The 26,359-nt window shown below is 48.7% G+C and overlaps 1 protein-coding gene across 2 annotated transcripts in view; it reads left to right on the plus strand.

The window, feature by feature from the left end:
• The first annotated feature begins 10,114 nt into the window (after positions 1-10,114).
• Positions 10,115-26,359, plus strand: part of LOC103695516 (cinnamoyl-CoA reductase 1-like) — a 41,543-nt gene continuing 25,298 nt past the window's right edge. Inside the window, exons 1-3 of one of the 2 annotated variants that reach the window (XM_088714500.2) lie at positions 10,115-10,295; positions 11,095-11,268; positions 11,506-11,687. In XM_088714500.2, coding sequence (XP_088570626.2) covers positions 10,172-10,295; positions 11,095-11,268; positions 11,506-11,687 — 480 coding nt within the window. In that variant the 5' untranslated portion in view covers positions 10,115-10,171. Of the gene's footprint in view, positions 10,296-11,094; positions 11,269-11,501; positions 11,688-26,359 lie in introns of both variants that reach the window. The other variant, XM_088714501.2, reaches the window with a different exon arrangement.

A 26,359-nucleotide genomic window follows, 5' to 3' on the forward strand; every position in this document is an offset into this window, starting at 1 on the left:
GCCCTGGCCGCCGCCGTTCAGGGCCTGCGGCGCGTGGAGGCTTTACCGGCACTTCCCCCGCAGGCCCAAGCCCCGCCGGAGTGTCTCCCCAACGGCCCGGTTCTCCCCAGCCAAAATTTGCATGGCTCCTCCAGAGCCAACGATGGAGAACGAGCTTCTCCCCGGAGAGAGTTACCGGGAGAAGGTTTTGACCGGAGACCCCAACTTTCTGAGGCGGAGTCAGCCCCGGATCACCGTGAGCTGGCGCAAACCACAGCGACAATCCCACGGGTGGGGGAGCTCGACCGAAAAGTCGAGCATCTGGAGCGCCAGATTGCGGCACTCCACAGCAAGAAGGCAAGACAGGAAGGGGACTTTGAGTTCACTACAAAGTCCCCCTTCTCCCACCAGATCGAGGACGAGCCAGTTCCCGCGAGGTTCAAAATGCCTCAGGTGGAGCCCTACAGCGGAATCACCGACCCCTCGACCACTTGGAGAGTTATCGGGCCCTCATGGCCCTACAAGGGTCCTCGGAGGCCATACTCTGCAAGGCCTTCCCAGCAACCCTCCGAGGGACCGCTCGGCTTTGGTTCTCTGGTCTGAAGCCGAACACGGTGTCCTCTTTTGAGCAGCTCGGCAGGCAGTTCGCCACCAACTTTGCTGCCAGCCGGCGCCAGCGACGAACATCAGACTCCCTCCTGGACATCAAGCAGAAGGAGGGGGAGTCCCTCAAAGAGTACCTGGATCGCTTTACCGCCGCCACATGGGAGGTTCGCGAGCTAGACCAATCGATAGCCATGTCGGCTCTGAAGACTGGGGTCCGCTCCTATCGATTCCTCTTCTCCATCGAGAAGAGCTTCCCGGCCGACTTCACCGAAATGCTTGCCCGAGCCCGGAAGTACGCCAAGGCCGAGGAGGCAGTCGCCTCCAGACGGGGGGCAATCGAGCCCACCTCGAAGAAACGGAAGAAGAGCCGCGAGGAGCGCGGTCGACAAAGAAGCCGGTCTCCCCGCCGAGAGAAGAATCTCCCCAGACTGAGGAGCCCGCCCCGTCAACAGGGGCGACCTCAGCAGAGGACATCTCCTCACCCGAGGTCTCCACCACGGCCCCGGACGTACCAGGCGAGGTATGAGAACTATACACCCGTCAATGCTCCTCGGGCCGAGATCCTGATGGAAATTGAGGGTCGGGACTTCTTCCGACCCCCGCCTCCTATGCGAGACACGGGATTTCCCCGAAATCCCAGGAAGTACTGCCGCTTCCACCGAGATCGCGGGCACGACACGGAGGACTGCTTCCAACTCCGGGACGAGATAGAAGCGCTCATCAGACGGGGAGTACTCAACCGGTTCGTGAGGAACCGACATGAGGAAAGGAGGCCGGCGGAGAATGACGCACCAACCGAAAATCCTGGCGGCAACAGGCCTATCGCCGGCACCATCAATATGATTGGGCGGACCTCGACAGGAACAGCCGCCCAGGGAGCACCCCCGAAGCGCCCACGCACTGATAAAGTCATCTCGTTCTCGGACGAGGACTTAGAAGGGGTTGAGACCCCTCACGATGACGCTGTGGTCATCTCAATGATTGTAAATAGGTTTGATGTAAAGCGTGTCCTAGTTGACAATAGAAGCTCAGCCAACATTTTGTACTACCATGCCTACCAAAAAATAGGGTTGACAGAAGGACACCTCCGGAGAATCAATGCCCCGCTGGTCGGGTTTACCGGAGATGCGGTCCCGGTTGAAGGTGAGGCTAGCTTCCTTGTCACAGTTGGCCTCGCCCCCCGGGAGAGCACTGTGAGGACGGACTTCCTGGTGGTCCGTCTGCCCTCGGTCTACAACGCCATCCTTGGGCGCCCAGGGTTAAACGCCCTTCGAGCCGTGGTTTCAACTCGCCATTTGCTCATGCGGTTCCCCACCGGCCAAGGAGTGGGCGGGGTCCGCGGAGACCAACTGGTCGCCAAGCAATGTTACATGGCGGCCCACACAGTAAAGCAACCAGCCGAGGCACCAGACCGCCCGATGGGCCCTTCACTGCCCATAGAAACCCTCGATGCGAGGGACACCCTCTGGAAGAAGCAAGTAGAGCCCGGTGAGCTCCTTATTCAAATCCCACTACAAGAAAATTTTTCCGAGCTAACCGTGCAGGTTGGCTCCGGCCTCGGCGCCCATGAGAGGAATCGCCTCGTCAGCTTCCTGCGGGACAACGCTGACGTCTTCGCCTGGTCGCCCGCGGACGTGCCAGGAGTTGACCCCGAGGTCATGGTCCACCGACTCCAGGTGAGGCCAACCAGCAGGCCTGTAAAGCAGAAGAAAAGAGGCTCCGCCCCTGAGCGACAGCGAGCTGCGGCCGAGGAGGTAGACAAACTCCTCAGAGCCGGCTTCATCCGGGAGGTCTCCTACCCGGATTGGCTCGCCAATGTAGTCCTCGTAAAGAAGGCCAACGGAAAATGGCATATGTGCGTGGACTACACCGACCTGAACAAGGCCTGCCCAAAAGACAGCTTCCCTCTCCCGAGCATCGACCAGCTCGTCGACTCCACTTCAGGACACCAACTGCTAACTTTTATGGACGCCTTTTCAGGATATAACCAAATCCGAATGGCGCCAGAAGACGAGGAGAAGACGGCCTTCATCACTGACAAGGGCACCTACTGCTACAAGGTGATGCCCTTTGGCCTGAAAAACGCTGGGGCCACCTATCAGAGACTGGTCAGCCAAATCTTTAAAGACCAGATCGGCCGGAACATGGAAGTCTATGTGGACGACATGCTGGTAAAGAGCCAAGCGGCGGAACACCACATAGCCGATCTCGGCGAGACATTCGCCAAGCTCAGAAAATACCAAATGAAACTCAATCCGGCGAAGTGCGCGTTTGGAGTCACCTCGGGCAAGTTCCTGGGTTTCATAGTGACCCAACGCGGAATTGAAGCCAACCCGGAGAAAATCCGGGCACTGCAAGAGATGTCGCCTCCAAAGACAGTTAAGGAGGTGCAGCGGCTCGCGGGGCGGGTAGCCGCCCTGGGAAGGTTTGTTTCTCGATCAGCCGAGCGTTGCCTCCCCTTCTTCAAGAGCCTCAAACGGCCGAAAGACTTCCGGTGGACAGAAGAATGCCAGCAAGCCTTCGAAGAGCTTCGGAGCCTCCTGGCCTCTCCCCCGCTGCTCACCAAGCCCCAGAAGGGCGAAATTCTTTACTTATATCTGGCCGTCTCCCCAGCTGCAGTAAGCTCGGTCCTCGTCCGGGAAGAAGACAAGCTCCAAAAGCCGGTCTATTACACCAGCCGGGTTCTCAGGGATGCTGAGACCCGATATTCTAAACTTGAGAAGACCATCTTCGCTCTCATCAACTCGGCTCGGAGACTCAGGCCTTACTTCCAAGCCCACACGATAGCTATATTAACCGACCAGCCTATGAAGCAGATATTGCAAAGGTCGGATCGTGCGGGGAGGATCGCCAAATGGGCGGTCGAGCTCGGGGAATTCGACCTAGAATATCGGCCCAGGCCGGCTATCAAAGCTTAGATACTCGCCGACTTCATCGTGGAGTGCACCCTTCCGGACGACCCCGAGCCGCCATCCGAGTCCGTGGAGGAGACCCCGAAACAGCCATGGGTCCTGCACTCAGATGGGTCTTCGACCCCGGGGGGCAGCGGGGCCGGACTTATCCTCACCAGTCCAGATGGAGTGGTGGCCGAGCAAGCTCTGCGCCTCGAGTTTCCGGCCTCGAACAATGAGGCCGAGTATGAGGCTCTCATCGCCAGGCTCAAGCTGGCGAAAGAACTAAAAGTGGGAGACCTGACGGCCTTTAGCGACTCCCAGCTGGTGGTGAACCAGGTCCAAGGAGATTTTGAAGCTAAAGAGCCATCCATGCAAAAGTATCTCCAAAAGGTGCGGAAACTCACATCTGCCCTGAATTCTTTCAATATTCAGTATATTCCCAGAGCGGAAAACCTCAGGGCAGACCAGCTATCCAAACTGGCCACCTCCCGTATGAGCGAGCTTCCCAAGGGAACAGCGCTCGAGTATCTTCGGGTCCCCAGCACGGAGGAACCCGAGCCCACTATGTGCATCGACTCCGAGCCAAGCTGGATCGACGGGCTCGTCTGCTATCTTCAGGACAGAACTCTACCTCATGACGAGACGGAGACTCGCCGAATCAAGCGCCAGGCTCCCCGGTATGTCTTGTACGAGAATAAACTCTATCGACAATCATTTACTTCTCCCCTTCTCAGATGCCTCCGCCCCTCCGAGGCGGATTACGCCCTCCGAGAGGTCCATGAAGGGATCTGCGGAAATCACCTGGGGGGTCGAGCCTTGGCCCACAAGATCCTGCGGCAGGGATACTACTGGCCCACACTCCAGAAGGACGCAACGGATTTCGTCCGCAAGTGCGATCGGTGCCAACGAAACGCCAATATCCAGCGCCGACCTTCAGCCCTGCTGACCTCCATCATCGCCCCCTGGCCGTTTGCCCAATGGGGGATCGACATCCTGGGGCCCTTTCCCCTGGCCACCGGACAGAGAAAGTTCCTGGTCGTCTCCATCGACTACTTCACCAAATGGGTCGAGGCCGAACCTGTCGCCCGGATCACCGAGCAAAAGATGCGGGACTTCGTGTGGAAGTCTATAATCTGCCGATTCGGACTACCCCGTATCCTTATATCTGACAATGGTCGACAATTTGACAATGTTCATTTCAGGGAGTTTTGCTCTGAGCTCGGCATTGATCATCGCTTCACCTCGGTTGCTCATCCCCAGACAAACGGGGAAACTGAGGTAACTAACCGAACTATTTTGCAGGGACTCAAAGCTAGGCTTGATCGGTCTAAAGGACAGTGGGTCGAGGACTTGTACAATGTCCTTTGGGCGTACCGGACCACGTTCCGATTGCCCACGGGAGAGACCCCCTTCAACCTAGCATACGGCACTGAGGCCGTCATCCCATTGGAGATCGGCTTGCCTTCTCTGAGGGTGGAGCATTACGACCCCGATACCAATTCCTTCCAGCTCAGGAGCAATTTGGACCTCGTCGAAGAGACAAGAGAGGTCGCCCGGGTGCGCATGGCAAGATATCAACAGCGAACGGCCCAATACTACAACTCCAGAGTTAAGCCCAAGCTCTTCAAAGTAGGGGACCTCGTCCTCAGGAAAGCCGAGGCTTCTCAACCAACCGAGCAAGGAAAGCTCGCCCCAAACTGGGAAGGACCGTATCAAATCGCCCGGGTACAACGGCCAGGGGCGTACAAATTGAAGTCCCTGGAAGGGACTCTGATCCCACGAAGCTGGAACTCCGAGAATTTACGAATGTACTACCAGTGAAACCCCAAGGGGTTCAAGATAATCAGGATAATGGACTCAGCTCCTTTTTCTGCAAATATTTCTCTCATTTTGATGACTGTAATCCTTTTCTAATATTGGGTCGTCTGTGATCCTCAGATCCTCCGGCGAAAATCGGGATGCCTCGAGGCTCGACCGTAGAGTCCCAAACTCCCTCGACCTCGGGAAGAATCGCAGGACGGTGAAACGTCGACTGGAGCGAGATTTCTCGACTAAGGTCGAGATGCCCCGAGTGTCGACAGTGCGTGCCCAGACCCCTCGATACTTCGGGAAGACGGGGTAGTACCTTCGCAGTCCCCCGTGGCGCTCGACACCAACAACGGGGTAGTACCTTCGCGGCCCCCGTAGCGCCTCCTCGACTAAGGTCGGGATGCCCCGAGGGTCGACCGTAGAGAACCAGACTTCCTCGACCTCGGGAAGGCGCCGTGAGGGGTGGAAAGGGTGGCTCCACCCGGGGCGCCACAAAGTGGACCCCCGGGAGCGGTCGACGATCCCCGATCCCCGAAGCGAGCGATCCCTCGACTAAGGTCGGGATGCCCCGAGGGTCGACCGTAGAGAACCAGACTCCCTCGACCTCGGGAAGCGTCGCCGGTCGGTAGAGCGTGCCCAGACCAGCCGACCTGACGAACGATCCCTCGACTAAGGTCGGGATGCCCCGAGGGTCGACCGTAGAGAACCAGACTCCCTCGTCCTCGGGAAGGCGCCGTGAGGGGTGGAAAGGGTGGCTCCACCCGGGGCGCCACAAAGTGGACCCCCGGGAGCGGTCGACGATCCCCGATCCCCGAAGCGAGCGATCCCTCGACTAAGGTCGGGATGCCCCGAGGGTCGACCGTAGAGAACCAGACTCCCTCGACCTCGGGAAGGCGCCGTGAGGGGTGGAAAGGGTGGCTCCACCCGGGGCGCCACAAAGTGGACCCCCGGGAGCGGTCGACGATCCCCGATCCCTGAAGCGAGCGATCCCTCGACTAAGGTCGGGATGCCCCGAGGGTCGACCGTAGAGAACCAGACTCCCTCGACCTCGGGAAGGCGCCGTGAGGGGTGGAAAGGGTGGCTCCACCCGGGGCGCCACAAAGTGGACCCCCGGAAGCGGTCGACGATCCCCGATCCCCGAAGCGAGCGATCCCTCGACTAAGGTCGGGATGCCCCGAGGGTCGACCGTAGAGAACCAGACTCCCTCGACCTCGGGAAGCGTCGCCGGTCGGTAGAGCGTGCCCAGACCAGCCGACTTGACGAACGATCCCTCGACTAAGGTCGGGATGCCCCGAGGGTCGACCGTAGAGAACCAGACTCCCTCGACCTCGGGAAGGCGCCGTGAGGGGTGGAAAGGGTGGCTCCACCCGGGGCGCCACAAAGTGGACCCCCGGGAGCGGTCGACGATCTCCGACCCCCGAAGCGAGCGATCCCTCGACTAAGGTCGGGATGCCCCGAGAGTCGACCGTAGAGAACCAGACTCCCTCGACCTCGGGAGGTATCACAGGTCAGCAAGGCGTCCACAAACCCGCCGACCTGATGTGAGATCCCTCGACCAAGGCTGAGGCGCTCCGAGGTCCGACCATAGGGTCTTAAGCCCCCTCGATCTCACAAAGGGCTACAAATTAACAAAGCCTCCCCAGATCCTCTCAACTCCGGCAAGAGTCGCCGGGTCCATGGAAAGCCCGGGCCCCTTTTACCAGTCAAAAATGACTCCGGAGGTCGACGAGGAAGGGAAGCGACCTACTCCACCATGCGAAGCATGACCCCGGGAATGCAAGCGGTACACCCAACTAGACGCCCCCCTTGTCAAATTTTATCTACATATTGCCAAGCGGGATCTCGTCCAATGTTGGAGTCTTATTTTGCCCCAAAGCCGGGCTTCTTCGCTGGGTCGGCTTAAGACCGACCTCCCAACCTCATTATGCCTGCTCTGTTCGTCAAGTCTCCGTAATCCGTACTAAGGCTTTATGAAGTAGGGCCCAACTCAGCTCTTCTAAGTAAACTCCGACGTCCAGCTGGGAAAGTGGTCCCGGCCACGAATGTACCAGCCAAGCACAGGTACCAAGGCGATCTTTGGGAATCCCAGCCTTGTTCGCCGAAATCTCGGCAGGGTCCGAGGACGATAACTATGAAAACCTTCGGCAATAACTTGTTTATTAGCCCGCGCTCCCTATGAGAGGTTCGGAGTTGAGTTCGGAAACCCGACTAAACTCCCCGAATAGCGGCACGAATAGACCTATTCCGGTCCCACTTGAAGGGCTAAGGCCCGACCTCGGTGCCTTAAGATTTTCCTAAAGGCCAAACGTGGCAACTCCCACGACTCTAAGATCCGAGTTATAGGACTTAGAGAAATTTTCTAGAAACCTAAGCTCGGAGCTCCCTTTGGTCGAGACGACTGGAATCCGAGAAGGCTAAGATATAGCCAGGGAAAAGGGCAGCTTCGTTAAGCAGCCCAAAGATTAAAATACGAAGTTAGAGGTTGTCGAGGCGGTTAGCCAAGGTTCTAGCCTCATCCACGACAACAGAGGGAAAGACGACGAAAATAAGAGGCAGCCAAACAAGACCTTTAGGGCAGACTCGTGGGGTTTATATAGACCCCCCTGACGGCCCAGATCGACGGGGTCGGTTCCCATCCCCCCGGGTTGCGCCACGTGTCGACCTCGGAAGCCGAGGCACCGTATTCACTCCGGTCTAATAAATCGGATACGAAATCGAAGCGTTGTCCCATCGGATCTCGGGGCCTCATCATGGGCCCACAGAATCAAATCGTCCTGAGGAACGAGCGGACGTAACCCCCGCTCCCCTCGTTTAATAAGATCTGAGACACGTGGAGCCCCGATGAGGCCTCCACTTCTTCGGAATTATGATCCAGTAACATGAAATCGAAAGCGTCCGACCTCGGGTCGCGCCGCGTGCCCGTTTCAAACCCCGTAACGGCACACTCATTAATGGGCCAGAAACATCGATTACGGAATCGAGACACCGCCTCGACGAGCTCGAGGTCCCCCATTATTAATCCGCCGTAAAATGATCCTGGCGATTCAAGAAGCATGATGATACGAGCTCCATCATTAGCTCACCGAATAAAGCAGCCTCGAGACGCCAAAGGGCGCATATCTCACCATAAAAGCTCCGGAAAGCACAAGGGGGCGGGCGAGACCTTCCCCCCAACCTTAGTGACAGACTTTACTTCCCACGTCCGAGCTCCACAAGCCGCTCGAACTCGGAAGTCGGGGGGTAGTGTTGGGGGGAATAAAGTTTCCCCCAAATGACATAAATACCCCTAAGAAGCCGTACAACCTCCGACCCCAGACAACCGAAGTCAGCGTCCGACCTCGGAACGCTCGGCCACAAGATGACCGACCCCGAAACCTCCGACCTAAGAGAAACCCCGATGTCCGAGGACCGTACTCTAACACCCTTCCGGCATTTATTGCGCATGGCCGCTGTAATCTCCGGCTTACTCCATAATAAATGCGGATCTCCGGCTTACTCCACCAATAATGCGGATCTCCGGCTTACCCCATAATAAATGCGGATCTCCGGCTTACTCCACAATAAATGCGCATGGCTCCTGACATCTACGGATCCCCGGCTCTCCACGGCAAATCGACCCAGCAGGGTCTAGTCGACTATGATAAGTCTCTGATCTCGGCCATACCGCCGACATCAGTGCAATGACTCGCCTGACCGAGCGCCGACCTGAACAACATGCCAAGCCGTACTACGGCCTCGCCCTGTTACATCACAGGTAAACCGACCTCCGCATATAAAAGGGAGCCTTGGCCTCCCAAGAGGGGATCGGAACATTCATACACCCAAAAATCACTGTTTATCTCCTTCTCCCCACTATTTGCCCCCTCCCTGACTTGAGCGTCGGAGGGCCGGCGCCGGAGAACCCGGCCATCGGTTCGTGTGCAGGCACCCGGACGGAGGACGCCGCCAGCCAACGGATCGCCGCCCCGCTGCGAGGACCTGCTGTTCCTTCTCTCCGACAGCCCCGGACGGAGGACGCCGCCCGCCGACAGACCGCCGCCCAGCCGTGAGAACGAACAGTCATTTCCTCTCCTCGACCGAAGATTGCCCCCGGGTCCAATTTCCAGCAACAGAACTCAACAAAGAATGTGATGAGGAGGAGACTTCACCCTGGATAAGAACATCAACTAATTAATTATGCCATGTTAAAAGCTCGCTTAGAACAGCTCATACATATTTGTTGAATAATTATATAGTCGATATAAAATAAAAGGAGGAGATATACTATTGATTAATTAAGAAGCATAGGTTATAAGCATGGCTATTTTGTTTTTAACCACCAAAAAGATTTTTTTTTTTCCCGATAGAGATAGGTAAGGATTAAGGCGCGTTGAAGTTTGTTGAAATTATGAATTATGTTAAAGAAAGATCTAGTCATATATAGCTCATGCCCAACTCCAATGGCTTCCCACCACCACTGGATCCTCGAAGACCGTTTACAGGTCTTATAATGTAATGAACATGGCCAAATTTAATAGTCATGAAATAATTATTTTTTTTTTAAAGAGATTATGTTAGGGCCTGTTTAGTTTTAAATTTTAATTGAGCTCTGGCTCGAACTCAGAGACGGAAGTGCTTGAGATAGAGCCAGCCACTTAAGCCAAACATTTGGAATTATAAATGAGCTACTGCATGGAGGGCCACGCATGTCGCCACCTTTCCTGCCAAACATTTGGACTATTCCGAAGGATTGAAAAGGAGATTTACCAAAAAAAAAGGATTGAAAAGGAGATTTACCAAAAAAAAAAAGGATTGAAAAGGAGATGCGTGGACCACAACGGCCGCTTCTGGCATCTCATGGGAGATTAAAATAAAGACCGGAGAGGGGAGAGATAGGGGGAGCAATGGAGGTGGCAGGAGAGAAAGGGAGGGTGTGTGTGACTGGTGCCGGAGGATACGTGGGCTCATGGCTGGTGAAGCTCCTCCTCTCCAATGGTTACAAGGTCCATGGAACAGTCAGAGATTTAAGTAATGCTCTTCCCTCTACTACTACTACTGTTGCTGTTGCTGCGCTGCTCTTTCTTTGTTTGAACTGTAGTGCTCTACGATTTTTTTTTTTTTCGTCTGCACGCGTAAAAAATAAATCATTTTTTTGTGTGCACTGTACGAGTACGCGGTGTTTTGTGAGTTTGGTTTTGCATGTTAGAACTTGGATTTCTGTAAGGTTTCAGTATTTGGAGACTTCAAATATCAAAAGAACATCAAGAAAGGCATGATGATCCGAAAAGTCCAAGTTCTTTTTCAAGATAGGAGGACCGTGAATCACCTTTTGTTTTCCTGTCTATTCTTCAATTTTATTTCGGATCATGTCAGAAGATTTCTCCCTTGTCTTCTCTTTCGTTTCTCTTCTGCCTTCTGGTTTCCTGTACGCGCTTTCGGCTCCTAAATGAAAGTGGTCTTCTTTTTCCAAGAATATAAGAGCAGAGCAGAAAAATACTTTCAGTTTGTCAGCATCCAAGTGCTGGTGCGAAGATACAAGGCTAAGTGGTGATCTTGTTCGAGTTGCCAGTAGATGAAGAAGCAGATCAGAAGGGACTGATGATATCTTGCCCACGTTGATTTCTGAAGAATGCTTGGAAAATTGCAAGACTCATTGGAGATAACAAATAAAATCATTACAGTGAAAAAGGATTCTGTCTTTTAATCATACTAAACGGAGAATATTGATTTAGAGCATCTCACAAAGCAATACCAAACAATGCATTTTTCCTAATTCAACTCTCTCCATTCCCCAAGGTAGAATAAATTTTCTGAACATTTGTTCCAGGCGATGAAAAGAACGCTCACTTGAGGAAATTTGAGAAGGCCTCTGAAAACCTTCAACTCTTCAAAGCGGACGTGCTTCACTACGACACTTTAAAAGCAGCCTTTGCAGGATGTGAAGGAGTCTTCCATGTGGCTAGTCCTGTCCCTGCAACCAAAGTCCTTGATCCAGAGGCAAGTCTTTCATATGCTTAGATATGTAAGAGATCAAATTTTGAAATTGTCGATGCTGATATTCATGTACAGTATTAGGAAATACCGAGTCAGTTGTTTCATATAGGGATACAATGGAGGGAAGGACATACAGAGTTTTGATTGGCTAAGAATTGTATACACCTTTTGTTCCTTGGGAAACTTGACATCTGGTCTTTTTCTTTGAATCTTTTTTTATCTCCATATATCACCTTGCAGTTAGAGTTGATCACTCCCGCTGTTAACGGCACTCTAAATGTACTTCAAGCATGTTTGGAGATGAAAATCAAACGGGTGATTGTGGTGTCATCAATTGCTGCCGTTTTACTGAATCCACATTGGCCACTTGATAAGCTCAAGGATGAGAAGTGTTGGTCGTCCAAAGAATTTTGCAGGAAGATTGAGGTGACTATTTTGATCATTAGAGCTTTTGTTTCTATATCTTTTCTCGTGAAATGAAACAAAGTATTTTATTTTTTTTTTCTTTAATAGAATAAGGTACACAATTGAATACTTTGACTTTAACTTGAATGGAAGATACTGAACTAACTGTTGAGGGAAAAATGGATCGTTCAAAACACATGGTCAAATCGCCGACACTTGATGACGAACGTGACAACATCAAGCATATTCTCAGCAGTCACGACCTCCGAGCGCCCGACCTCAAAGCGCCCGACCTCAGAGCGTCCGACCTTAAAGCGCCCGACCTCAGAGCGCCCGACTTCAGAGCACTCGGTCTCGGCATCGACAACCACAGAGCTCACGACCTCGATCTCGGCATGACCTTGGCAGGCATGGTCTCGGTAGAGTTAAGCCCGATCGACCTCAAGGCCAAGAAAGATCCAGTTAAAGAAAGAAGTAGACCTCCCTACTACACCGAAAATCAAATACTCGATATCCGGGATCAAATCCCACGATCTACGCCTCAATGGCTGTCAACATTTGAATGCACACGATCTCAACGAATCGCCAGCTAACCTGAAATCTTGGACCGTTTACGGTAATTCATTGATTCACACAATCACACCCAATCACAGATAACCGCTACACCCCCTCCTATAAAAAGGGGGGAGAGCTCTAGGCAGGAGACTCTCTTCTTCCCCACGGGCCAAAAAATACATCTATACTTTACTTCTCTCCATTACTTTTCTCCATTAAAAGCTCCTCTCTGACTTAAGCATCGGAGGGCCTATATCGGAACCCCCGGCCACAGGCTTCTTGTAGGTCTGCCGGAGACAGCCATCCGCCACCGCACCACCAGCCGGAGCTCCTGCTCTTCGGTCCGCGGTCACCCCCGGGTCTAATTTCCAACAACAGTTGGCGCTAGAGGAAGGGCCCGAGTCGTGACCATAAGATTGAGGAGCAGAGGAGCCTCTAATGTCTCTCAACATCCCGTGCCAAGTCCTGGCTACTCAATCCAGAACTTGCCACCAAGGTCTCTGGCAGATCAAGTTCCTCAAATCCAGCCTGAGTAATTTAACACACTGGTGCAGCAAGTCCAGGCACTAGTAGCAGCAGTTCAAGGCCTGCAGTGCGTGGAGGCCCCCCTATGCCGCCTCCACAGGTTCATGTCCGATCGGCGCTCCTTCCAGACGGACCTGTGTCCCAAGGCCGAGATCCCTATGACTCTTCAAGGGTCAACAATGGAGAACGACGCTGTCACCAAGGTTCAACCCGGGCGTCTCCCCGGGAAGAGCCACTAAGGAAGAACCAGGATAAAAGATCATAGCCTTTGGAAGCCGAATCGACCTTGGGTCAGTCAGTACCAGAACAAACCACTGTGGTGATCTCCCAAGGCGGAGAACTCGACAAGAAGGTCGAAGAGCTCGCGCGGCGAATCGAGGCGCTTCGGGATCAAAGAATCGGGCGTGAGGGCGACCCCGATTTTACTACCAAGTCGCCTTTCTCCCGTCTAATTGAGGACGAGCCGGTCCCACCAAGATTCAAGATGCCGCAGATAGAACCCTACAATGGGACCACCGATCCTTTGGATCATTTGGAGAGATACCGAGCACTTATGGCGTTGCAAGGATTCTCGGAAGCTCTGCTGTGCAAGGCTTTTCCTGCAACCCTCCGAGGAACGGCTCGACTTTGGTTCTCCGGGCTCAAGCTGAGTACCGTGCTCTCCTTCGAGCAGCTCGACAGACAGTTTGTGATCAATTTCGCCGCCAGCCGACGCCGGCGGCGAACGTCGGATTTCCTTCTCGACCTCAAGCAGAAGGAAGGAGAATCCCTGAAAAACTACATCGACTACTTCACTACCACCACTTGGGAGGTTTGCGAGCTCGATCAATCAATCTTCATGTCAGCATTAAAGACGGGAGCTCGGTATTACAGGTTTCTCTTCTCCCTCGAGAAGAATTTTTCCGCCGACTTCACGGAGATGCTAGCCCGAGCTCGAAAATATGCAAAGGCTGAAGAAGTCATGGCTTCTCGGCGAGACGCCGCCGAGCAGCCCTCAAAGGGGCAGAAAAGACATCGCGAGAAGTGTGGCCGCTCAAGAAGTCGATCATCTCGCCGTGAAAAGAACCTGCCTCGATTGAGGAGTCCGCCTCACCAAAGACTGCGGCCCCGACCGAGATCACCGCCTCGGCAGAGAACACCACCAAGGAGGTACAGAATCTATACTCCCCTCACTGCTACTCGGTCCGAGATTCTCATGAAGATAGAAGGCCGAGGCTAGCTCCACCACCCATGCAGGACTCAGAAGCTCGGCAACACTCTAGGAAGTACTGTCGCTTCCACCGAGACCACGGTCACGACATCGAGGAGTGCTTCTAGCTTTGACAAAATGACAATAGACCTATAACCGGTACCATCAATGTCATAGGAATGGGCTCTATCAAGGAAAGCTCGGCTGAAGATCTTACACAGAAGAAAGCCCCTCCAAAGCGTCAACGCATGACAGAGGCCATCTCATTCTCGGATGAAGATCTGAAAGAAGTTGAGACTCCCTATGATGACGCTGTGGTCATCTCTCTGGTTGTAAATAAATTTGATGTAAAACGCATTTTGGTTGATAATGGAAGCTCAACGAACGTGTTATTTTATGATGCTTTTCAAAAAATGAGAATGGCGGAGAGCCAGCTCTGAAGAATGAATGCTCCGTTGGTCGGATTCACCGGGGATTCAGTCCCGGTTGAAGGCATAGTGAACTTATCTGTCACAGCCGGGCTCGCCCCTAGAGAAAGTACTATGAGGACGAACTTTTTGGTAGTCCGTACGCCTTCCGCCGACTAGGACTCAATGCCCTCCGAGCCGTAGTCTCGACCTGTCACCTACTGGTACGATTCCCCACCAAACAGGGGGTCGACGAAGTTTGAGGAGACTAAACGACGGCTCAACAGTGCTACATGGCGACTCTTAAAGCAAAGCAACCAATTGTGTGGAGTGATTGATTAAAACCCCATTTGATTTTGATGAGCTCAAAGCATTTGAGTATATCTTGTGATTACTAATGAATTCAATTGAGTGTTTCAGTGAAAATCCTGTCCAAGTGTCTCTAGACTTGGTTCATAGTATTTTGGATAAGTTAAGAAGTCTGCATGAACCAAAGTCTGAGACTCGAGTCGACTCCCGAGTATCACGAGTCGACTCCAAGCGTATCAAGTTCACTGGCACGAGCTCGAGTCGACTCCAGACTAGTACGAGTCGACTCCGACTGAGAACAGAAAGAAGAACAGAAAGCCTCATCTCAGAACCTGTCAACGAGTCGACTCCTGAAGTGCGCGAGTCGACTCCAATGTTCAACGAGTCGACTCCAGGGTAGTAAGAGTCGACTCCAAGAGGTACACAAAGAAAAGTCAGAGAGCAGTTTTTCGGGTCTGAGATTCGAGTCGACTCCAGTGGAACGCGAGTCGACTCCGATGTTTGACAGGTCGACTCCAAAGAAAGCAAGAGTCGACTCTCAGCGGTACACAAAGAAAGTCAGAGACCATTTTATGGACTCTGAGATTAGAGTCGACTCCCGCAATACGCGAGTCGACTCCAAGACACCGCGACCCCAAGACAGACAGAAAACCAAGTTACTGCCTCTGAGATTCGAGTCGACTCCCAGACAGCTCGAGTCGACTCCAAGACAGCTTCACGTCAAAAGGCAGAAGACCAACTTTCGGAAACTGAGAGCCGAGTCGACTCCAAGGAAGTTCGAGTCGACTCCAAGACTGGATGAGCCAAAAGACAGAGGATCGGGAGTTCGGGCTCTGAGATTCGAGTCGACTCCAAGGACAGTCGAGTCGACTCGAGTGGACAAAATTCAAAATTGGATCCACGGACTTCTGTGGATGAGCCGACTCCAAAATTGCCAAGTCAGCTCCAGAAGTTGGCGAGTCGACTCCTGGTCAAGACGAGTCGACTCCCAGTCGTGACGGCAACTTTAATTCAAATTTGGAACAGTTGCCGAGTCGACTCCGGAAAAGCTTGAGTCGACTCCCGCTACAGCCAAGTCGACTCCTGATCGCGCGAGTCGACTCCAACCCACCAACGGTCATATTGTCAGGCTGCGCAGAGTGTGCAGAACGGACAGAAAAAGCAGTGTAACGGCTAGTTTCCGTGGGGATTGGCTTAAATAGCCACAGAAGACTGTAGCAAGGCAGAGAACAACTATTCCACTCCAAGCATTCAAGCTTTCAAGCTCTGCAACGTGCTATTCAACGAAAAAGGGGAAGATCAGCATTTACTGCAACCAACTACATCTTCCCAGCAATTAAAGCCTCCTCCTCCTGCATTCAAGTCGACTACTCATTCGAGAGGAGACCGGAGTTCAAGAAGCCATTCCTCTACTTCAGCTTAAAAGCGTTTGAGGGCTTCTAAACTCCTCTTTTGATTATATTGTTTTACATCTGCTTTTGAGAAGCTTATTTTCCTTTCTTTCTATAACTTGTATTTACTTGGTTCAATCGGGGGATTGAATCAAGGGGACTAAGGTTGGTTGGTGAGCCAAGTTAAAAACCAACGTGTGTAAGGGTTTGATTGTGAGCCCGGGAAAACAATCGGGGTTGGCTCTAGTCGGTGAGCCTGGGAAAACCGACCGAGTTCGTTGTGAGCTCGTAAAACAACAAGTTTGGTTGTGAGCTTGCAAAACAACCGGCTGTAATCCAAGGGGGTTATAGTGAAATTCCCAAGTGAGACTTGGGGAGTGGACGTAGGAGCAAGGGTTAGCTCCGAACCACTATAAAACCTTGTGTTTGTGATTGATTGGCTCTTTTTTTCTTACTCTCACATCACTCACAGCACTTAGGATTAATTAAATAACTTGCAATAGTTTTTAATTAATCATCCATAACGTTTTAAATATCTAAATTAATTTTAAAACCCAATTCACCCCCCCTCTTGGGTTGTCTATCTGGGCAACAAGTGGTATCAGAGCCAAAAACTCTTCCACTCAAGAGTTAAAAGATCAAAATGACAACCCCATTTGGATCTTCTCACATTGAGGGTCAGTCCACCCAAAGACCCCCTTTCTTCAATGGATCCGACTACTCATACTGGAAGGCTAGGATGAGAATATTCATCCAAGCCCAAGACTATGAGATGTGGACCATTGTAGTGAATGGCTCATACATCCCATCCACATATGTAGAGGGTGTTAAGGTACCCAAATTAGAAAAGAATTGGGATGAACATGACATGAGGAAGGCACAATTAAACTCTAAAGCTATGAATGTGTTTTATTGTGCCTTAGACCGTAATGAATTCAATAGGGTTTCAACTTGTAATTCTGCAAAAGAAATTTGGGACAGACTTGAAGTGACCCATGAGGGCACGAATCAAGTCAAGGAATCCAAAATAAACATCTTGGTTCATAAATATGAACTATTTAAAATGGATTCAAATGAAACAATCACATGCATGTTCACTAGGTTTACTGATATTGTCAATGGCCTAAAAAGCCTTGACAAGAACTATACTAACAGTGAGCTTGTCAGGAAAATCCTTCGGTGTCTACCAAGGTCGTGGGAAGCTAAAGTGACGGCAATCCAAGAAGCCAAGGACTTGAACAAGCTACCACTTGAGGAGCTTCTTGGATCCCTTATGACGCACGAGCTCACCATGAAACAACACAACGAGGAAGAGTCCTCCCATAAGAAAAAGGTAATAGCTTTAAAATCTACTTCATCTAACAAAGACTTATCTTGCAGTAGCAGTAGTGAAGAAGAAGAAGATGAGAAAGATGGTGGTGAGGCACTTCTTGTGCGCAAGTTCAAGAAATTCATCAACCACAAGAAGTCCTATCATCAAAGGAGAGGCCCCTCAAATTCCTACCGCAAGGACAAAGGTAAGGAAAGAGAAAATGAGGGGATTGGGTGCTATGAGTGCAAAAAGCCGGGACACATCAGAGCTGAGTGTCCCTTACTAAAGAAGGGCAGCAAGTACAAGAAGAAGAAGAAAGCCCTTGTCACCACCTTATCGGACTCCGACGCATCATCTTCATCATCGGATGAAGAACAAGAAGAGAAGGCCAATTTCTGCTTCATGGCCAACGAAAACGAGGTAACTTCCGATACGCATTTTGATTTTACATTTGATGAACTTTATGATGCGTTTAATGAATTAATGATTGAATATAAGAATATAAATGTTAAAAACAGAGAACTAAAAGTAACTAACCAAACTTACATTCATAAGCATGATTCATTAATTAAGGATAAAGATAATCTTACCAAAGAAAATCTAGAACTTAAGACAAGCAACCAACTCTTAATTAAGAAGACTAACAACTTAACGAAAGATAATGAAAAACTAACTAAGGAACTTTCAGAACTTAAAAACCATAAACAAATCTTAAACAAGGATCTCACAAAAGAACTAAATGATTTAAAAGCAGAAAATCAAACATTAACTAAAGAACTTGGAAAATACAAACCTTTAGTTGAAAGGTTTACGTATAGTTCTGAAAAGTTAAATATGATACTTAATAATCAACGAGCCGTATTTAATAAAGCGGGTTTAGGATATAAATCAAGAAATAAACAAAAACTTCTCAGTAACTTCTTTGTTAAAGCTGGGAAAACTAAAATTAAGAAAATAACTTGCTTTTGTTGTGGTACAGTAGGTCATAAAGCAAATATATGTAATTTTAGGAAAAGTAAAACTAAAAGAAAAATTAAAAAGGTATGGGTTCCAAAAGGAACCAACTTGACTAACCATGAAGGACCCAAGAAAACTTGGGTACCTAAGATGACATGATTTGCTTGTATAGGAGTGTCTTGCAGCCAAAGTCAACAAAAACTGCTGGTATTTGGATAGTGGCTGCTCAAGGCACATGACGGGTGATAAAGATCAATTTTTCACCCTTGAAGCTAAGAAGGGAGGTGCTGTGACGTTTGGAGAAAACAACCAAGGTCACATCATTGGTATTGGTAAAGTTCAAATCACCCCTTCTACTTTTATAGATAATGTTAGATATGTTGATGGTCTTAAGCATAACTTGTTAAGCATTAGTCAATTATGTGATAAAGGATATGATGTTATGTTTAAACCATCACTATGCATTATAACAAATCCTAATGATAATAGTTTAGATTTTAAAGGAATTAGACGTGGAAATGTATATGTTGTAGACCTAGAAGATCTTGCAAAACATAACCAATGTCTAGTTGTAAATGAAACTAAAGATAATGATGCTAGTTGGTTATGGCACCGTAAGTTAGGTCATGCAAGCATGGACACAATAACTAAACTAGTTAAAAGAGACTCCGTGATAGGTTTGCCAAAATTAAAATTTGAAAAGAACAAAATATGTGAAGCATGTCAATTTGGCAAACAATCTAGGAACTCTTTTAAATCCATAAAATGTGTCTCTACTTCTAGGCCTCTAGAATTACTACACATGGACCTATTTGGTCCAACTAGAACAACAAGCCTAGGTGGAAATAAATATGGTCTAGTTATAGTAGATGATTACTCTAGGTACACATGGGTCATGTTTCTAGCGCATAAGGATCAAGCATTTTCTATGTTTAAGAAGTTCCATAAGGAAGTAACAAATGCTAGAGAGTCTTCAGTCATAGCCATTAGAAGTGACCATGGTACCGAATTCGAAAATCAATTATTTGACGAATTTTGTAGTAAAAAGGGGATAACCCATAATTTTTCTGCACCTAGGACACCACAACAAAATGGAGTTGTGGAAAGGAAGAATAGAACACTAGAGGAAATGGCTAGGACTATGTTATGTGAAAGTAACCTCCCTAAGTACTTTTGGGGAGAAGCCATTAATACCTCTTGTCACATATTAAATAGAGTTTTATTAAGACCCATTATAAAGAAAACACCTTATGAACTTTGGAAAAACAGAAAACCAAAAGTTAATTACTTTCATGCCTTTGGATGTAGGTGTTTTGTACATAATAATGGGAAAGATAATCTAGGGAAATTTGATCCTAAATCTGATGAAGGAATATTCTTAGGTTATTCTACAACTAGTAAAGCCTATAGAGTCTTTAATAAAAGAACCCTAGTTATAGAAGAATCTATACATGTTGTTTTTGATGACTCTAGTGACATCTCATCTAGTAAGAAGGTTAATTTTGATGATGATGTTGAAATACTTGAAGAAAAGATAGATGAGATGGGATTACAAGATGATAATCAAAAATTGATTGAAGAAGCATCATCAAGCCAAGAGCCTATTGTGGATCATGGGCTAACAAAAGCTTGGAGGTATGCTCACGGGCATCCTAAGGAACTCATTCTAGATGATCCATCTCAACCGGTTAGGACTAGAGCTTCACTTAGAAATTTGAATAACCATCTAGCTTTTGTTTCACACTTTGAGCCCAAACATATAGAAGAAGCCGAAAATGATGTAAATTGGATAAATGCAATGCAAGAAGAATTAAACCAATTTACTAGAAACAAAGTGTGAGATCTAGTAGAGAGGCCTTCTGAATATCCAATTATAGGTACAAAATGGATATATAAAAATAAGCTAGATGAAAATAGAATTGTTATAAGGAATAAGGCTAGACTAGTGGCAAAGGGTTATAATCAAGAAGAAGGCATAGATTTTGATAAAATCTTTGCTCCCGTAGCTAGACTTGAGGCTATTAGACTATTATTAGCATATGCATGCTCTAAGAATTTCAAACTATTTCAAATGGATGTAAAAAGTGCATTTTTAAATGGGTATATTAATAAGGAAGTGTATGTAGAACAACCTCCTGGTTTTGAAAATCATCAATACCCTAATCATGTGTATAAACTGAACAAAGCACTTTATGGATTAAAACAAGCACCTAGAGCATGGTATGAGAGACTTAGTAAATTCCTATTAGAACATGAATTCTCTAGGGGAAATGTAGACACAACATTATTTCTGAAAAAACAAAACAAAGATATGTTATTAGTACAGATTTATGTTGATGATATCATTTTCGGTGCTACTAACAATCGCCTCTGCGAAGAGTTTGCTGATTTGATGCAGAGTGAGTTTGAGATGAGCATGATGGGAGAGCTGAACTACTTCCTAGGGCTTCAAATCAAACAATCTGAAGGAGGAATCTTCATCAATCAAGCAAAATATATCAAGGAGATGCTCAAGAAGTTTGATATGGAGGGAAACAAGTCAATCAGCACCCCCATGAGCTCATCATGCAAATTAGATCAAGATGAATCAGGTAAATCTGTAGATCAAAAACTTTATAGAGGTATGATAGGATCTTTACTGTATCTTACTGCAAGTAGACCTGATATTATGTTTAGTGTGTGCATGTGTGCTAGATATCAGGCTAATCCTAAAGAATCACACCTAGCTGCAGTTAAGAGAATTTTTAAATACTTAATAGGAACTAAGAACATAGGGCTATGGTACTCTAAAGAATCTAGCCTAAACTTAATAGGATACACAGATTCAGACTTCGCTGGATGTAAGCTTGATAGAAAAAGTACCAGCGGATCTTGTCAATTTCTAGGAGAAAACCTTATCTCATGGTTTAGCAAGAAACAAAACTCGGTTGCATTATCCACTGCTGAAGCTGAATATGTGGCAGCCGGGAGTTGTTGTGCTCAAATCTTGTGGATTAAACAACAATTAGAAGATTATGGCATTAAACAAGATAAAATTCCCATTAATTGTGATAATACAAGTGCCATAAATCTAACTAAAAATCCAATTCAACATTCAAGAACTAAACACATTGAGATAAGACATCACTTCATAAGAGATCATGTATTGAATGGTGATGTGACACTCCAATTTGTTTGTACTGATAATCAATTAGCAGATATTTTTACAAAACCCCTAAGTGAAGAGAGGTTTAGTGTGCTTAGGAGGGGATTAGGAGTGATTGATCCATCCTAGTGGTGGTTTTCACTAGAATAATTGATTTTGATGATTACAATGTGGTTAAAATAGAGTTTCTTTTCAATGATCATCAAATCAGATCATAATTAGGTGATTTTCCCTCATTTGGCACGATTATAGCATGAGTTTTAGGTGCGTGCCAAAGTTAGAGACGACTCGAGTAAGTTTCAGAGCCGGCTCCTAAGGGGGAGTCGACTCGCGCATTTGCGGGAGTCGACTTGCAAAGATGGCAGCTGAGGGGGAGTCGACTCGCACATTGTCGGGAGTCGACTCGAAATCTACAGGCGCATAAGGAGAGTCGACTCGCGCATATTCTGGAGTCGACTCGAGGTCGAGTCGACTCGCGACTCAGGGGAGTCGACTCGCAGTCGGGATCCGACTTTTTAACCCTAGGTTTGTCGTTTCGCAAACACTTTTCTGTCAAGCCGCCACTGTTCAAAAAGCCCTAGAGCCGACTCCTAGGTCCTCCCCGATCGTCTCCAACCTCTGTTCGGTCGATTTTTCACCGGTTCTTAGGGTTTTCGTCCGTTCCTAGGTCGTCTCCTGTCCGTCCCGAGTCTCCTCCGTCGACCTTTCTCCGTCCTTTAGGTGTTTCTTCCCGTTTAGGTCAAGATGCCTCGTAAGACCGTGGTTAGGAAGAGGTCCCGTCCCGAGGCCGGTCCCGAGCGGCGCTCCAAGGCGCGGCACGATCCCGCGAGGGAACCACCTCCGGCTCGTTCCCCGCCTAGGGCGGTTCCCGCAAGGCCGTTGGCCGGGAAGGCCGTCACCACCGGGAGGTATGTCGACTTTGACTATCTCTCCCGGGGGAAGGGTTCACCATAGGTGATAGGCTTAGAGCCCAGGGCCTAGAGTACTTCCTCACTTTGGACCTTCCCACTTACCCTGGCCTTGTTCAAGAGTTTTATAGTACCGTCCATCGGGGAGATGGAGGTATCGAGGGCACAGTAGTAGGTGTCCCTGTGCGTGTCACGGAGGATCTCATTGCCCACATCCTCCACCTTCCATTAGTAGGGGTGGCTCCCGCACACCCTGAGGATAGAGTTGAGGCCCTTACGGTCGTCTTAGGGCATCCACCTCAGTCCTCCCTAGACGAGGTATCTGCTAGCTCACTTCCTATTGAAGTGAGAATCCTTTTGAGTATTCTGTCCAGGTCCATCTTTCCTAAGACAGGAAGATTTGATTTTGTAAATGAGAGGGACCTAGCTATTATGTCTTACATTCTTCAGGACACCCCGGTCAACTTTCCCAAACTCATCTATAGGTATATGTGTGAGCCCCTAGATAGACCTTGGCTCACCCTCCCATACGGCATGATTTTTACTCTTCTCTTTAGGGAGTACGAGATTCCCATTCCTGAGAGGGAACCCTCTCGTGCATTGCGATGGACAGATCGCTTGTGTACGGGGACCATGCACAGGATGGGGTTTCGGAAGAGAGAGGGGGTATGGGTTAGGAAGTCTACCCTCACCGCTCAGACCACCAGACCTTCACCCAGTCCTGAGCCCGATTCAGACTACCCAGACCTTCCAGACCATCCAGACCTTCCATCCACTCCTCCTGCTCCTACCACCTCCGCCGGACCTTCCTCCTCGGCACCACCCTCTATGGCGGTCCGGATTGATCCTGAGCAGCTCCGGGAGCTGCGACAGGAGATAGTCAGAGAGGTGAGGGATGAGCTGCTTCGGGAGCTCCGAGGTGCGGTGCCTGCTCCCACTCCTGCACCCGTATCTTCTCAGTTGGTCCCTTCCTTGACAGCCGTGACTGACATGACGGCTCATGTACGGGAAGAGATCTACAATGTCCGGAGTTTGGTCCAGGCCCAGTTCCACAGCATGAGTGAGGTCACGAGCTCCACTCGACAGATGCGAGAGGAGATAGGTCGTGACATGCACACCACCACCGAGGGGGCCGAGCGCTTGTCGAATGTACTCATCGACAAGCTGGACACACTTCAGACATCGGTGACTGGGCTTCAGGCGTCGGTGACAGAGCTCTCCACTACACATAGCAGAGCCACCACGTCTATCATCACACAGCTTGGCCATGTCACAGATGCAGTCACCCTTCTCATGGAGCAGAGCCGATTGAGAGGAGGAGCACCATCCTCGAGAGGAGGAGCCACATCCTCGAGAGGAGGAGCCACATCCTCCAGAGGAGGAGATGCATCCTCGAGAGGGGGAGCTTCATCCTCGAGGAGGACATAGATGTGTTTGAGTTCTGTTTTGTATTGTTTTGCTTTACTTAATGTATGCTCAAATGTATTCACATTCATATCAATACAATGAGTAGACATCTTATCTTCAATTATGTGCCTTTTGATGATTGGTTGTGCCATTGATTGTGGTTGATTTCCTCCTTTTTGGTATGATGACAAAAAGGGGGAGAAATATGTATAAAATGTGTAAAAGGGGAGAAATATAAAAAAATATGTAAAAGAAATCAATGGAAATAAATAAAAAGATAAACTCTTAAAAATACACACAAATTTGTTCTAAGTGGATTCGGTACCTCGAGGCTCATTATCTCTCTTTTGGGGCTCCTAATGGAGTAATCTCCAGAATCTATTCAAGGGATATTCGGAGATTAGCTGAATCCTACTCAAGAACAAATTGACAGATTTTCCCTCTAAAAACAAAAAATTCAGTTCAAAAACTTCAAAGCATTAAAAGGAAATTCAGAGAATCAAAACATAGTTGAATGCATATGTTGAGGGGGAGAATCTAAATTTTAATCAAGCTAAATCATTAATGACATATAAGCCAAACAATTGATTGCATAATATGAAGGCTTATATAATTCCAAATGAAAGGGGGAGCTTTAACTCCAAAATTTATTGTTTCACTCCTTTCAAACTTGGATAAATTAAATTATCAGACATTTGAATTCATTTATGGATTTTATTTCATTATTTATTGAGCAAGTCATTTTACAGATACTCAAAGTTTTGTCGTCATCAAAAAGGGGGAGATTGTGGAGTGATTGATTAAAACCCCATTTGATTTTGATGAGCTCAAAGCATTTGAGTATATCTTGTGATTACTAATGAATTCAATTGAGTGTTTCAGTGAAAATCCTGTCCAAGTATCTCTAGACTTGGTTCATAGTATTTTGGATAAGTTAAGAAGTCTGCATGAACCAAAGTCTGAGACTCGAGTCGACTCCCGAGTATCACGAGTCGACTCCAAGCGTATCAAGTTCACTGGCACGAGCTCGAGTCGACTCCAGACTAGTACGAGTCGACTCCGACTGAGAACAGAAAGAAGAACAGAAAGCCTCATCTCAGAACCTGTCAACGAGTCGACTCCTGAAGTGCGCGAGTCGACTCCAATGTTCAACGAGTCGACTCCAGGGTAGTAAGAGTCGACTCCAAGAGGTACACAAAGAAAAGTCAGAGAGCAGTTTTTCGGGTCTGAGATTCGAGTCGACTCCAGTGGAACGCGAGTCGACTCCGATGTTTGACAGGTCGACTCCAAAGAAAGCAAGAGTCGACTCTCAGCGGTACACAAAGAAAGTCAGAGACCATTTTATGGACTCTGAGATTAGAGTCGACTCCCGCAATACGCGAGTCGACTCCAAGACACCGCGACCCCAAGACAGACAGAAAACCAAGTTACTGCCTCTGAGATTCGAGTCGACTCCCAGACAGCTCGAGTCGACTCCAAGACAGCTTCACGTCAAAAGGCAGAAGACCAACTTTCGAAAACTGAGAGCCGAGTCGACTCCAAGACTGGATGAGCCAAAAGACAGAGGATCGGGAGTTCGGGCTCTGAGATTCGAGTCGACTCCAAGGACAGTCGAGTCGACTCGAGTGGACAAAATTCAAAATTGGATCCACGGACTTCTGTGGATGAGCCGACTCCAAAATTGCCAAGTCAGCTCCAGAAGTTGGCGAGTCGACTCCGGGTCAAGACGAGTCGACTCCCAGTCGTGACGGCAACTTTAATTCAAATTTGGAACAGTTGCCGAGTCGACTCCGGAAAAGCTTGAGTCGACTCCCGCTACAGCCGAGTCGACTCCTGATCGCGCGAGTCGACTCCAACCCACCAACGGTCATATTGTCAGGCTGCGCAGAGTGTGCAGAACGGACAGAAAAAGCAGTGTAACGGCTAGTTTCCGTGGGGGTTGGCTTAAATAGCCACAGAAGACTGTAGCAAGGCAGAGAACAACTATTCCACTCCAAGCATTCAAGTTTTCAAGCTCTGCAACGTGCTATTCAACGAAAAAGGGGAAGATCAGCATTTACTGCAACCAACTACATCTTCCCAGCAATTAAAGCCTCCTCCTCCTGCATTCAAGTCGACTACTCATTCGAGAGGAGACCGGAGTTCAAGAAGCCATTCCTCTACTTCAGCTTAAAAGCGTTTGAGGGCTTCTAAACTCCTCTTTTGATTATATTGTTTTACATCTGCTTTTGAGAAGCTTATTTTCCTTTCTTTCTATAACTTGTATTTACTTGGTTCAATCGGGAGATTGAATCAAGGGGACTAAGGTTGGTTGGTGAGCCAAGTTAAAAACCAACGTGTGTAAGGGTTTGATTGTGAGCCCGGAAAAACAATCGGGGTTGGTTCTAGTCGGTGAGGCTGGGAAAACCGACCGAGTTCGTTGTGAGCTCGTAAAACAACAAGTTTGGTTGTGAGCTTGCAAAACAACCGGCTGTAATCCAAGGGGGTTATAGTGAAATTCCCAAGTGAGACTTGGGGAGTGGACGTAGGAGCAAGGGTTAGCTCCGAACTACTATAAATCCTTGTGTTTGTGATTGATTGGCTCTTTT

The sequence above is a fragment of the Phoenix dactylifera genome, chromosome 18, assembly GCF_051530095.1.
Source record: "Phoenix dactylifera cultivar Ajwa chromosome 18, Ajwa_hap1_PhDact_Kaust_v1.1, whole genome shotgun sequence".
NCBI classification, from domain to species: domain Eukaryota; kingdom Viridiplantae; phylum Streptophyta; class Magnoliopsida; order Arecales; family Arecaceae; genus Phoenix; species Phoenix dactylifera.